The sequence below is a fragment of the Caretta caretta genome, chromosome 4 (assembly GCF_965140235.1).
Source record: "Caretta caretta isolate rCarCar2 chromosome 4, rCarCar1.hap1, whole genome shotgun sequence".
Taxonomy (NCBI): domain Eukaryota; kingdom Metazoa; phylum Chordata; order Testudines; family Cheloniidae; genus Caretta; species Caretta caretta.
In genome coordinates, this window is record NC_134209.1 from 34459058 (window position 1) to 34473489 (window position 14432).

The 14432-nt window shown below is 42.9% G+C and overlaps 1 protein-coding gene across 2 annotated transcripts in view; it reads right to left on the reverse strand.

Annotated features, from left to right (window-relative positions):
* Positions 1-4895: 4895 nt before the first annotated feature.
* HPGDS (hematopoietic prostaglandin D synthase) overlaps positions 4896-14432 on the reverse strand; it is a 57679-nt gene continuing 48142 nt past the window's right edge. For both annotated transcript variants that reach the window (XM_048847126.2, XM_048847127.2), the window contains 3 exons: positions 12913-13022; positions 6063-6161; positions 4896-5150 (listed from right to left, as the gene is read on the reverse strand). In XM_048847126.2, coding sequence (XP_048703083.2) covers positions 4986-5150; positions 6063-6161; positions 12913-13022 — 374 coding nt within the window. In that variant the 3' untranslated portion in view covers positions 4896-4985. The remainder of the gene's footprint in view (positions 5151-6062; positions 6162-12912; positions 13023-14432) is intronic.

Here is a 14432-nt window from a genome sequence, read left to right on the forward strand (position 1 = left end):
CCAGGGTCGTCTTTTATTTGAAACAATGTTCCACTTAATCGGTAGGAATAAAATAAAAAGAAGCAGCTTTCAAACTATTTCAGATATTCTACTTTAACTACTCTTTGCTTAATCAAATATTGGTAGTATTTCATTTGTACTGCACTCAGAACTGTGCTGAGAAATATGGATGTAAATATTGGGTTCCTGCCCTATAGAGCTTTCAGCCTAAGGCCCTGATCCTGTAAAGACTTTATGCACTGAGAGTACTGGGTAGTTCTGTTCATTTCAGTGGGACAACTCTGTGTGTAAAAAGAAGCATGTAAGGCAAAGATTTAATTAGGGACAGGGCACAAGAGAAATCAAAAACCAAGGTAAGGAGAAGAGAGGAATCCTAACAGGATTACAAGCATAAATTTCTTTCTTTGAAGTGGCATCTAAGATGACTCTAAACTTTGGGAACCTTCTGGAAAACAGTGCTCTTTGGAGAAGGCTATACAAATGTTATGCAGCCCCAACCACCTCACTTGCTTCCTTGCTGCAGTTGGGGCTGGACTTTGCCTCCATTGACCTCTCCATGTCTCGGGAAACTTCTAGCATTTTGATCCAAACTCTCTTAATTTTTAGTCCTGCCTTATAATTACTCTGGTTCATTAACTAGTCTATAAAGGTACATCCAGTGCAGGTCACAACAGCTGAACCCCCCCCTTCCATATCACCTTCCTACTATGAGCTTCCTCAGAGCAGTTTGCAAGACGTAAGCCTCACTGGGCTCACTCCAGGCAAACTCCTGCTGTGAGCTGCTCAGCTGGTTCGCGAAGCTCTGGCTATTTTTAAACAGCCAGGCTTCCCTGATGCAAACAAACAGACACCCTAATGCCCGCCCCCTGCAGGCTAGCAGCCAATCAGACACTCACTCAGGCTCTCACACTGCCCTCCCAGCAAACACACGCTCGGATGCTTCCTCAGCAAGCAAACGAACACACACTCGGATACTTACCAGTCCCAGGCAAACTCCTGCTGTGAGCTGCTCTGCTGTCCCCCGCTGCTCAGCTGGTTCGCCGCCGCTCAGCTGGTTCGCGAAGCTCAACGGGTAGTGATCAATGGCTCCATGTCTAGTTGGCAGCCGGTATCAAGTGGAGTGCCCCAAGGGTCGGTCCTGGGGCCGGTTTTGTTCAATATCTTCATAAATGATCTGGAGGATGGTGTGGATTGCACTCTCAGCAAATTTGCGGATGATACTAAACTGGGAGGAGTGGTAGATACGCTGGAGGGGAGGGATAGGATACAGAAGGACCTAGACAAATTGGAGGATTGGGCCAAAAGAAATCTGATGAGGTTCAATAAGGATAAGTGCAGGGTCCTGCACTTAGGATGGAAGAATCCAATGCACCGCTACAGACTAGGGACTGAATGGCTAGGCAGCAGTTCTGCGGAAAAGGACCTAGGGGTGACAGTGGACAAGAAGCTGGATATGAGTCAGCAGTGTGCCCTTGTTGCCAAGAAGGCCAATGGCATTTTGGGATGTATAAGTAGGGGCATAGCGAGCAGATCGAGGGATGTGATCGTTCCCCTCTATTCGACATTGGTGAGGCCTCATCTGGAGTACTGTGTCCAGTTTTGGGCCCCACACTACAAGAAGGATGTGGATAAATTGGAGAGAGTCCAGCGAAGGGCAACAAAAATGATTAGGGGACTGGAACACATGAGTTATGAGGAGAGGCTGAGGGAACTGGGATTGTTTAGTCTGCAGAAGAGAAGAATGAGGGGGGATTTGATAGCTGCTTTCAACTACCTGAAAGGGGGTTCCAAAGAGGATGGCTCTAGACTGTTCTCAATGGTAGCAGATGACAGAACGAGGAGTAATGGTCTCAAGTTGCAGTGGGGGAGGTTTAGGTTGGATATTAGGAAAAACTTTTTCACTAAGAGGGTGGTGAAACACTGGAATGCGTTACCTAGGGAGGTGGTAGAATCTCCTTCCTTAGAGGTTTTTAAGGTCAGGCTTGAGAAAGCCCTGGCTGGGATGATTTAACTGGGAATTGGTCCTGCTTCGAGCAGGGGGTTGGACTAGATGACCTTCTGGGGTCCCTTCCAACCCTGATATTCTATGATTCTATGTCTACACAACAGCTGGGAGGTGTGATTTCTAGCTCAGGTGAGACATACACATGATAACCTCTGCTCAAGGTAGAATGCTAAAAACAGCCATTTAGCTGCAGCTGCATCAACAGTGGCTTGGGCTAGCCACCCAAGTACAATCCCATCTGACCTCCTGGATATGTGTATGGATAGCTAGCCTGAGGAAGCAGGATGCAGTGCACCAGCTGCCTCCCAGTTGGACCTTAGAGAAGGCACCTGGGAGAAGACAGTAAAGAGCAGATGAGAGGCTGGAGAAGAAGAGAGTCAAAAAGCAGCAGAGAATTGCCTGAGAGAAAGAGCTGTAAGAAAGCTCAAGGAGAGCAGTAACTGTGAGCTGCTGGTGATAAGTTCAAAGGAAACTGCTGAAGGACCCTGCCAAATTGAAGGAAAGCTGGTGCAGTGGCCCCTAGGAATGAGGGGAAGAACCAGCATGGTCCGTATAAGCTCGGCCCTGAAGTAAGGGTTGACTTCAGAGGGATGCCCTGGAGGGCAGGGTTAGCACTCGCAGGCAAGGAGGTCTGGAAAGTGTAACACTACAGGGAGCCTTTTGGCAGATGACCTGGAGTGGTGGGCTTCAAGAGGAGCCCAGGAGAAGGTTCCCCTAAGCAAGGGAGGCCTGGGGGAATTAAATTCTGTAGGGAGCTTCTTGTGGGAAAGCTGACTTGTCTTGTCCTGTAGCCCCTTGGGGGAGAAAAACAGTTCTTTGAACTCACGGGTAGGAGACCTGGAGAGTGAAGCCCTGGAACAGGGATGATGTAACTGTGACAGAGTGGTTTGTGACTCTCAGGTTAGTGATCAGGGATAGTGACCTCCTCATGGTATTCAAGACCTGCTGGGTTATAGCCTTGTTTTACTTGGGGTCAATTGTTTTGCAGGTTTTTTGGTGTTCTTGTGTTGACTGCAAGAGAAATGTGATGCTTTATATGACTAAAAGGGTTTGAATCTGTGATTGTCTGCTAATAAAGACAATATTCCTTTGTATGGGTGGCTGAAGAGGAAACTGAAGTAGGTGTATGGCTTGTTTCTTGCCTGCAATAGAAAGGGTGGTCCTGCCCTGCTCTGACACACCTACTGTGTTTTTCCTTTAGTCCTTGAATTAAACAAGAACACAAAACCTGCCGCTGAAAGAAAAAACTGAGCTTCACGTTGTCCAGGAGAAGACTGGAGTGGGAGTACAGAAGTAGAACAAATGGGGCTTTCTCTGGAGGAGCTGGCTCCCCAGTCTGTTGTCATCGAAAGCACAAACTAGATTAAGGAATCTCTAGGACCTCTCCAAGGTAGTTACTTTAATCTAATTTACCAGATTCCAGAATAAATGGTGAACAGGTGCTGAGGAAAGATTTAAGTTTTGAAGGAGAATTGAGCTCTCGTCCAGTTTGGTGCCACAGCTGATATGTGGGAGAAATAAAACTTGCTTTCATGCTTGTCTTTACTTATCTCTTCCGTTTACTTAATACTGCCTTTTGAGTCAGACAGCTTTAGACAGGCTCAAAATTGTAGTTTTTGTTGCATCTGTTTTTTGTTCAATACTGTGAAGTTAGTGAGTGGTTTTTCTGTGGATGTTATAAATAAACATACTGAGGATCCTGTGGCCTGCAATATTAAACTAGGAGAACATGGAGGGATAATTAGTCCTGTAGTTAACTTCAGAAAAGTTTTTGGGGCTAGTTAGAACAAACGGGGTGTCGGGTTAGAGCAGGGGATTGAATGTCAAAAGGTATGGATTCTGTTCTCCACTCTGCCGAATGCTCAAAGTGTCACCTCAGGTAAGTAATTTAACTTATATCTCTGTTTCCGCATCTGTAGAATGAGTATATAACTCATCTTTGACAAGTGCCACGTAAAAGGCATTGTGCATATCAGCATTTCACAGCTTCTGTTGGAGCCCCATCTTGGGTTGGACTGACAAATGGGTGTGCCCCCTTCTTCACAGTGATTGTTGCCATCTTATTGTGTCTGTCTGTCTTCAGCTTTTCTATCTTTTTTTCTTCTCCCTCTCTCTCTATAACTTGTTTCCCTTATTTTTTCCATTCTTTTGCTGGCTCCTCTCTCTACTTCCTGCTTTGCCCTTCCTTTTATAGCTCCACTTCCCCCACTCATCAGATAGGTACATGGTGTGCCCTTGAGGTGAGACGTGTCTGTTGGTGCAAGCCAGTGCTCCACAAAATCTTGCCTGCTGCAGCTTCCTCTTGCAGCATTGTGTGTGAGTTTCTCCTGTGGGAGCAGAGAGGTAAAGTTGGCTGCCTTTTAAAGAGTAACCAGTTTTACCTACCGACACAACAGCACGTTTGAACAGAACCCACAGGGATCTGGGTTCGTGCAGTTTTCCCCACCCACACTGGTGTTCTGTTTTGCCCTATGTCTCTTCCCTTTCCTCCCTCTCTGAACTAGTTTTACTACCGCTCACATTGAGATAATCATAAAGATGTGGAATAGTACTGTCAAGACAATTTCTGTTCATGAAACTTTCCTCCATTGTCTCTTCCCCCTCCCCAACATGTTTCTCTGGAAAGTGCAGTGAAAGCAGAATTGGACTGATGAGTTTCAGAATTGCTGTATTTTAAATCTTTGAACATGGGGTGGGGGAAGTGATGTAAAGTGCTGGTAGTCTCCAAACTCACCACAGCATTCCCGCTCTACCATGCTGATCAAGTTGCTTTTCTACAGTGAAAAGCATAATCAGTCACTGAGATATCGTAAATAATCATTACACGCTTAAACATATATTGAAATGCATTCTTAGTATAAATTTCCATACTATAGTCAGAGAGAAAAAATACAGTCTGGTGTGTTTTTATTCCATTTTATAATCAATTATAACTGTGTTTAATTTAATACACATGTTCTTCTAAACAAGAAAAGCGGATCTACAACGTAGTCTTTGGTCTTTGCTGAATCCAGGCTGTAATAGCAGGAAGTGCTTGTACTCTCTCTTTCAGAGCCAAAAGTTTCGGGTAGTTGTCTGTTAGGTCAGGCTTAAGGAACAGAAGTGTAGTACTGCACACATCCCAGTAGAAATCAGCCCAGGTTACCTGGTGAAAATGAAAGGGTAAAACAAAATTACTCAATTAGTATATACAATCAAATAGCAGACCTATTAACATCAAAGACCTGGTCGATCCAAAATGAGGATAGAGAACCACACTTTAAATATGGGTTGGCCCCTCCTATGTTAGCCAGCTATATCTTGTTTAAATGATCTACAGGTTTCAGCGTAGCAGCCGTGTTAGTCTGTATTCGCAAAAAGAAAAGGAGGACTTGTGGCACCTTAGCGACTATTAGTCTCTAAGGTGCCACAAGTACTCCTTTTCTTCGATTTACAGTTACAGAAGTTATCCCCTGATGAGGTTACAATCAACTGCTTTTAGCGTAAGGTGATATGTTTAAATCCTATCCATGTGATAAATTTTTAACCATGTTGTAACTTGATCCAACTGACTTGATTTAGCTGTAGACAAGGATATTAGCCTAAACTGTTTAGAAATCATGTTTGCTGAACTGATTTTAAAATGTGGTTGTAAACCAGTTCAATTTATATTCTTTTTATATGTGGCTTTGGTCAGCAGGATGGACAGGATCAATCTATGCAAATTGACTTTTGAAATGTCCAGTGTCAAACCCTGAGGCTTTTAAGCAAAGGCTGGAATCATTATTTTTAACTCAGTTCAAACATAGGTTAGCTCCAGCCACGCTGACCAGCAGTGTTTAAAATGGTTTGGTTCAAAACTGGTTCAGCAAACGTGAGTCCAGGCCTGTGGGCCTGAAATTGTGAGGGTAGTCGGAGCCTGAAAGGGTGTTAGGAAGAAAAGCAAAGAATTAAAACCAACACACAACAAAGGATGTTTCTCAGATCTCTAGCTGCGAAGGTGAAAATTGTTTAATTTCCTCCAGTTACTTTGCTACAATGATAACTGGATTTGGAAGAGGGAAAAGAAGATACTCACAGTCTTCCCAACCAGCCACTTCTTATCCCCTAAGAAACTTTCCAAATCTCGTAGTAGTCCAGGAGCTGTATTCGTGAGGAGGTCATTAAATATCTGTTGCTGCAAAAAAGCACATGTAAGTGGAGAGGGTGGTCAAATTTGATCCTTCTATTTCTTGAGTGCACTGTTCTATGAAACAAAAAATATAGCATAAATAAGGGCTTGGAAAACTTCATTACAATGGAGTCATCTGATCTGATGAATGGGGCCGGAAAAATATTTACTGGCAAAATGATTGAGTAGTTGTACCTCTTTTGAGCGTGCAAGTGGGCACTGCACTATTCATTAAAGCTAACTGAGGAGCTGCCTGATATATTGATGTTGAAAAGGGCATTTTTGCACAATGTCCTTTTCTTTGGTCTGATGCTAATGAGCCTAACAAGCCTCAGTGAGTCCTCTGTCTTGATACCAGACACCTAGAGAAGAGGTGTGAACCCTCCACTGACTTGCAAGACCTGCACCTTGACATCAAACCAACAACTCGGTGATTTCACAGAAGCTTTTCCTTTGACGTCGGATCAGCAAGCTTGATGGGCTGAGCCGCTGGTCCAGCTAGGTCTAGTCATCTGCCTTTGGCCAACACCAGCCGCTGCAGAAGAAGGTGCAAGAAACTGCAATGGACCATTTTTGGAATAACCTGTTTGTAAGTGAAGTTCTCTTCCTGCTAATAGTTGGTTTATTACGTAAAGCATGCAGGTTTATATCCCTTTTGAATGTTATGCTAATATATCGGTGGATATTCTCATAAATGTCTAATCTTTTCTTGAACCCTACTAAGCTCTATGTTATGATAATATCTTGTGTACAATGTCCCACAAGTTAATGATGTTGGGTAAAAAAAATCTCCTTTATCATTTAAAAACAAGTTTAATTGGATATTTCCATACCACAGTAATGGGGCCTAAAACTTCCTAGATAAACCTTCCCCATACCAATCATTTTATGTCCCTCATGTCTCCTCTTATTTGTTCCACCCTGCCCCCAAACTAATATTTTCATTCACTCCTTATATGGTAGCCTTGAACAATTTTCATTGCTGATATTGGTAGTGTTTAAAACCGTGATACTCAGATTTCAGTGGTTCAGGAGCCAAATTAGCAACCAACATTACCCAAAAGACCCCCGTGTGTGTGTGTGTGTGTGAGATATGTATTATTCTCACAGCAAAATGATTGCCCAAGTATTATTATTTTATCAACTACAATTGGTTAATAACATAGTAAAAGCATCCTGACTGGCTAATAACTTAGGTTAATTAAATCAGTGTTTTAATATCGTGTGCTGCAAAGAGCCGCAAGAAACGCACAAAAGACCCACTGGCAGCTTGCAAGCCCCAGTCTGAATATCACTGCTTTAAAATAATAAAAGCTTGGGCTGGTGTAGAGACATGCATGGAATGGTTATGCGCCATTCCTGCTGTTTAGAACAATGAATCTATAAGAAAAATAAGAGTCAACTATTACGTACGTTCTATTTAGAGTTCTTCTTGCATAGTATATCAAATAAGATGTGTTACTGGGGTGAGAATTCTTTACTGCTTTGTTTAAAGATTTTTTGGCCAAGCAAAGCAAGGCCTTACACGCAACTCACTGGTATTTCTCTGTGTGTAATGCAATAACTTCTGAAAACCACATCTGCTTAATTCCAACGTTGCAGGGAATGTTCTCTGTATCAATGAGCATAATCGTATTCATTCTGGTATGCACAGCAGGGTGTACTCAGACTACATAAGCAACAAAGTGTGTGATTGTCATACAATGACCCCACCTGGAGCACCCTCATGCAACAGGCCACAGCGCAACAAGCATGTCTGCCTCAGTTTCCTCTCTCAGGTAACCCAGAGGACTCAACTTCAGGCTCTTTTGCTTAAATACTACTTCCCCTGGGAGCCAGTTCCTTACAAAGCGTAGTATAAATCAGCTCATAACAAAAGTCCCAAAACATAGTCTGTCAAGCCCCATACATATAGTCCTTAAAATCCTACACTTTCCAGCGAGAACCCGCACAGCCTTTATGCTGGAAGATGCTCTTTAGAACCCCCCCTCACTTCTCCAGCCCTGTCACCATTCCTCTGAGTCCAGCTCTTGGACCCTGAAGATGTCAGTGGAAAGCCCCTTCTCTGCTCCTCTTACTTTAAACAGTGTGGCACTGGCTGTCTGGCTTGAAGATGCCAGATAGCAAATCCCTTTGCTCTTGCTGTTCTCTTGCTGCTTCTTGGAACTCATCAGTCAGTTTCTGGAAGTTTTCATCTCCTGACTGACTCAATCCACTCTGAATCACTGAGCCTTTCTAGCCCCCAGGTACTGCCTTGCCCTTTTAATTGGCCAAACGGGAGCACCTGTCCTGGCACAAGGGCACTGGACCGACTTCGTTCACTGGGCCAGCCACTATGTGACCGCCATCGTCTAGTTTTACTGATTTTAAAGTCTTATCTTAGGTGTTTTATATGACCCCCATTGCTATAGTGTCTTTTAATATGGTTCTTCTCTCAACACCCCTGCGAGGTAGTATTATCCCCATCTGGGGAACTTAGGGACAGAGACACAAAATGGCTGGCCCAACATCACATGGGAAGTAGGAGTGGAACAAGGAAGTGAGCCTCCCAAGTCCCAGACTAACCACCTAATGCAAACAACATCAGATACCATGTATAAACCATCAAGTACAATATTGCACCCAAATGGCTAAATAATATTAGAATGGCCGTTTTGGGTCAGACCAAAGCTCCATCGAGCCCAGTATCCTGTCTTCCGACAGTGACCAATGCCAGGTGCCCCAGAGGGAATGAACAGAACAGGTAATCATCAAGTGATCCATTCCCCATCGCCCATCTAATAGCAAAACAAAAATGTTTCTTTTACATTACTTGCTACCTGAACTTGATCTGATGTAGCACAATAAACAATTATCTGATAGTAACATCTTCGTCTGGTCAACTGAAAACCTTACATATTTCCCCTATTCATGCTATCTGCTGGCCTTTTGTATTTTTCCCCATTTTCACAATGATAGGCTGTGAAGTCAGTTCAATTTTTGTTCTTGGTCTGTTTCACTTTCAGGTCTCAGTTGCTTCAGTGTTTGGTTGTTGCACCCACAAGCCAAGGAGGAACCAGGAGAACTTTCCCTATGCTTTCATCGCAGGAACAACAGAGCTTCCACATACTCCTCCTAATGGTTTTTTAATTAAAATTTATTTCGCCAATGTATGTTGAGTCATGTCAGATTCCTGGGTTTTTTGTGACCTCTCAGAGGTTTGTAACTTGGCTCAGCACCTTCAACTTGCTGTGAATAATATCAAGAGGGACTGACTTTTGTGAGGTGATTGCTAAGTACCTCCTGCTTGGCAGATGTCAAGAGGCATTCCAATGTCATGTCACTGACTCAGCTGCTCTAGCTTCCAAAATGGAGTGAGAAATGTTTCTCTCAAAACCTTCCCAGTAGGCTGCAATCTGAAACCCAAAGGTAGCTAAGAGTTCTGCACGTGAGGAGGTCCTGAGATGCAGCCATAACACTGGCAGTCAAGGCCACTGACAAACAGAGCAGTCAGTGCATTACCTTCCCTTATATGTCTGACATGAAAAGGGCTGGTAACTTGGACTTTCAGAAGCACTCATCTTGAGCCAGATTTTTCCTGTATCATTTGTGTTAGCAGTTTAGCGTACTAAGCATTTTCATACTTCCTTGGCAAAGAGGGGTGAGGTATTGATGCTTTGCCTTATTACTTGTATTGAGTTGTTTAATAATTCTTATTTGATTCTTGTTGTGTGGCACCCTGCATGTGCCTGGCACTTCACAGAGCAAGTAAAGACAAGAGTCCTGTCCAACATTACTTACAGTGTTACACTCCTGGAATTCCTTCTTTCTCTGATGCGGACTTCTTACAAGTTTGAGAAGCTGCCAGTTAGGCTTACTTTTATGCGGTCTTCGCTATTTATAAGGACTGTTATAAGCAATTTCACAGGTTCACTATGTACTAAATACCCTGTGCTACCTCACTAAAATTCATTTCTGCTGGGTTGCCTATGGACCTGAGCTTAGTGATCTGCTCATTCCAGCCCCATGATTACCAGGTGCCTTCAGTCCCTAAGATGGTGGGAACCAAGTCAGGATGCTGAACCCTCTGCAATGTTGATGGACTCTTCCTAACTTCCAAGGCCATTCCACCACCCTCAGCAAGGCTGCTGCAACGTCAGCATTGGTGGGAGAACAGGTTGAAAAATCACAAATCACACAAATCACAAGCAGTAAATCAGGGCTTTTCATAGCCATCTTCAGTTTCTGGCGTTTTTTTTCTTTTTCCAACACATCCTTGCTGATAGCATTAATAAGTTTACCCTAGGGATATGCTGTTCTGCTATCATTTTTCAGGTGTCTGAAAGCTGCCTGGTTTTGTGCATCACAAAATGAATGTAATTCCATGCAGTGTAAAGAATTTAAATGTTGCAAATCTCTCACATTCCAGGAAGCTCAAAATTTTTTGTTACCGTAATTCCTAGGTTTCATTTCTACCATAAGATGGCAGCATCCCAACCCAAAATAGAAAAGTTTGGAAGGTGAATAGCGAGGAAGGGGGGCAGTGGCTAAAAGGAAGAAGGCTCATAAGATGAGTTTCTAAAGAAACAATATTCTAGCACTCCAATCTTTCCTGTGTCTCCTCTCCTGCCCGTTTCCTCCCCTCCTCCCCCGACCACAACTTGAGCACTGGTGCGTTTGTCTTTTTTTTAAACTGAATTTAGTGCTGGTGACATAAGCTTCACTGCTAGCCCTGGAGACATTAAAAACTCCAGCCACAAAACAGGTGCAGTATAGGCTAGCATCATGCAAATGTCCTTCGATTATTATGGAGGCACTGGTCACTTCAGGAGTTACAGCAAAAGTGCCATCCCCATGGTATTAAAACAACATTCCCCCTCCCCAAATGATTTTTAGAAAGAGTGGATTTGGGATTGAGGGCATTCTGCTTTCTGGGATTTGAGCCTTTTTAGGGTTCATGTTTTCAAGCACTGCTCTGCAGGAAACTTTTTCTTTAAATTGAAAGCTGTCTTTCTCACATAATCATGGGACTCCAGCTGGGGCTTCGAGGAAAGCCCAAGTATGAGACTTGTGATAAAAATCGTGAGAGCTGACAACACTTTGCGCTTTCCGGAGGGATTCAACCTCTTAACATACAAAGAATACAACGCTACCCTCCCCTGAAATTACAGCACTTCTGAGCACTGAATGAATTTTCTGAGAATTTACGAGTTGGTTTTTTTTCTATTTTGTGTTCACAAATGAAAATTTTTAGTGTAAAAAAAAAAAACTACCAGATAAAAATCATGGTGAGGTGGAGTTGAGGTTGAGAGTACTCATCAGAAACTTAATAGTGGTAAATATTATAGGGAAGCTGTATCTCCAAGCATTACAGGAAAGCACGTGTTAAGGCTAGATTTAAAAGGTAACTGCTTCATAATCTTGTCTCCTTTTTTTCTGTCCTACAAATCCTCCCAACCATCCTCGCTCTGACCTGTGATTCTTCATATTAAATTGGCTTCACAACTGACTGGGACTGGATGGATGGAGCTGAGGGTTATATATTGCCCGGAAGACACCATTTTATACTTTGCTTCCACCATACGGCTAGCTGTCTGAAATAATTGGAAACTTCCCTTCTGTCCACTTATTTTTCAAACATGCCTTCCACCACTTATTCCCCCTATTTATGAATCAGTTCAACTTCCCCCAAACATATCTGTTCAGTTCAGTGTCCAGCCCTTCATGCTCTCTCTAGAGTCAGTTAGTTACCAAAACAAAAGGATACATAAAACGTTGCTTTGTTTCATTAGAAGTGCCAGGAGGACATCTTTAGAATTTATACAGCACCTGTCAATATTCATCCTGTAGCAACCTATATGTCATTACCATTGACATAATCTTGCTGTTCTAAATAACTACCCATGACACTGCACTGGATTAAGCCACTCTTTACAGCTTTAGAGAGAACAGAGTTTAGAGGCACACCTAACTGGGGTACATTCCCTAGTTAAGTCTTATTTCCAGAATTTTGCTTCAGGTGTGGATTTTGTCTCTTGCTCTCTTTGAGGTAGTTGGAATGCTATTAATGTTACAAGTTAGAGCAGACCAAAAATTGAATGCAGTTAGAAGCAAATGAAATTGATCTTAAATATATTCATGGTCATAGAACTGCACAGTGGGTATAGGAATTAATCATGTCTAACTGTCTTTTTTTAATACAACTTGTAAAGTTGTAATTAAAAACCTAGATTATGTTTGAAGTTAGCTGAGCAGAGCAGGAGCAAGGGGAGACAATACGTGCTTCCGAACACCAGAGGGAGTGTCTGTAAGTCAGAAGTACAGAAAGTATAGGATGGCATAGAGCTTTTAGAGTTAGTTAAATAGTAGAAATAAGAGTTAGATTCTTTAACTACTAGCCTGAATCAAAATACAACACCTGAATAGTCAGTGAAGTGAAAGAGTTTTTTTTCTGATTCAGCCTGTCCTTCCCTGTTTAATAATAATGTATTGATAGTTGGCATTTGTATAGATAGCACCCTCCATCCAAGATAAGCCAGGATGCTGGCCGCATCCTCCTCCCAACAGTGAGGAAAAGGGGGGAAGCAGAAATCCTTGGCTGGTTGCTCAGTAGCCTGGAGGAAGAATTGCAGAGGATATCTGCTGCCCAACTTATTGAGTGGCAGTGGAGCTGGGCAAGTGACCATGTGACATCAGGGACCAGTGTACAGGTGTCACTCTAGATAAGACACTTTGGCAGGTATAAATCTCTTTGATTTTAAATCAGTGATCACATTACTTTCACATCCTGATTTTTCTCTCCCCAGGGAAACATAGACACGAAGTCATCAGTGGTGTCCACAATGGCATCAACCAGAGCTTGTTCCAGAGGCGTCTGACCGGCCAGACCTGTGGAATTCAAATTTAGAAAGGGAGAGTAAAGAGACACTATCCGCACGAATAGGTTATTCCTAAAAATAAGGTGTTTGTGCTCATACCAATGCAAACTTCAAATGCTGCAGAGCTTTTATCTATCTCTCAAGCTGCTTCTGACCCCTCACATCCAGCAGCTACCTCAGATCCATTGCTCTATAACTGAACTCATCCTCCTGCCTCCCTGCTCCATCTTCACTCACTGACAAGTCCTGTTCTTCCTGTCTCCCAGCCCCACGATCTTGTTGTAATCTCTGAGTCTTGCTTCCCCAGACCCTCAAAGCCTTGATACAATTTTTTTCACTATCATCAGACTCCACCCTTTCCTGTCCCAACTGCCAGGAATCGCATCCTCTCCTGGCTTTTGCCTCCTCCCAAAGTGCCTCAGTTGAAGTCCATTTCCTTCCTCTCCATTTCAATATCACCCCCTCTTTGAAACCCTCTTCCTGTGTCTTAATACATTATATTCATGTTCCTTAGCTTAACCTTGTCCCCTCCTACAGCTCCACTCTTACTCTCCCCCATTATATTCCTTCCACCTGCGGTCTTCCCAACCTTTTCACCTTACTCTTCCCTTTGTCTTCTTGTCCTACCCCACCATCATGCCCTAACTCAGGCTGTCTGGTACAGGCTCCTCCTCCTCATCTCACTTTGTTCCAGTTCCTTCTGAAAACTTCCCTTCAGGCAACCTCTTTTCCCTCCACCGATAATCCCCACACGCTCCTTCTGCTGAATTATTCTCTTGCCTTATTTAGATTTCAAGCTCTTCAAGGCAGGGAACATGCCTCTTTCTGTACACGTAAAGCCTTGTAAACCTACATCATGACATAAATGAGTCTCAGCAATAAAAGGGACATGAAATGTTGTTAGTTACTTCAAAATGATTAAATGATACCCATGTAAACTTAACAGGCACTGGAGATATATTTTCAATATGAACTGAAAGGCTATTTTTCAAAAACTTTCCATATATTTTTCTGCCAGAGTTAACAGCATCACTAGAACCTTAATCTGAGCTGGGCACTGCATCCCTCTCACTGCTTGGACTGAGCTAGGTCAACAGCTGTAGCAGGGAAAACTTTGAGACTCCTGAACTCAGGACCTAGTAGGTAAGTGAAGGAGAAATTGTTGTGAAATAATACATTTTTAAGGTGTACATTATTTACATGAAGGCTGGGATTTTTGAAGGAGCCTATTGCCAACCCCAAGCATTCAATTTCCTGAGTCAGTCCCCCCAAAATATGATGATGATTTAAAATAATAAATTTGATGTTCTTTCTATTTGCCTCTTGTTGGGTGGAGTGATAAGCTTGAAAATTTAATTCCTTATCTTCAATCCGTCAGGTCTAGAAACTGACTGCTTTAATGAAAGCTGAGTTCATCTAA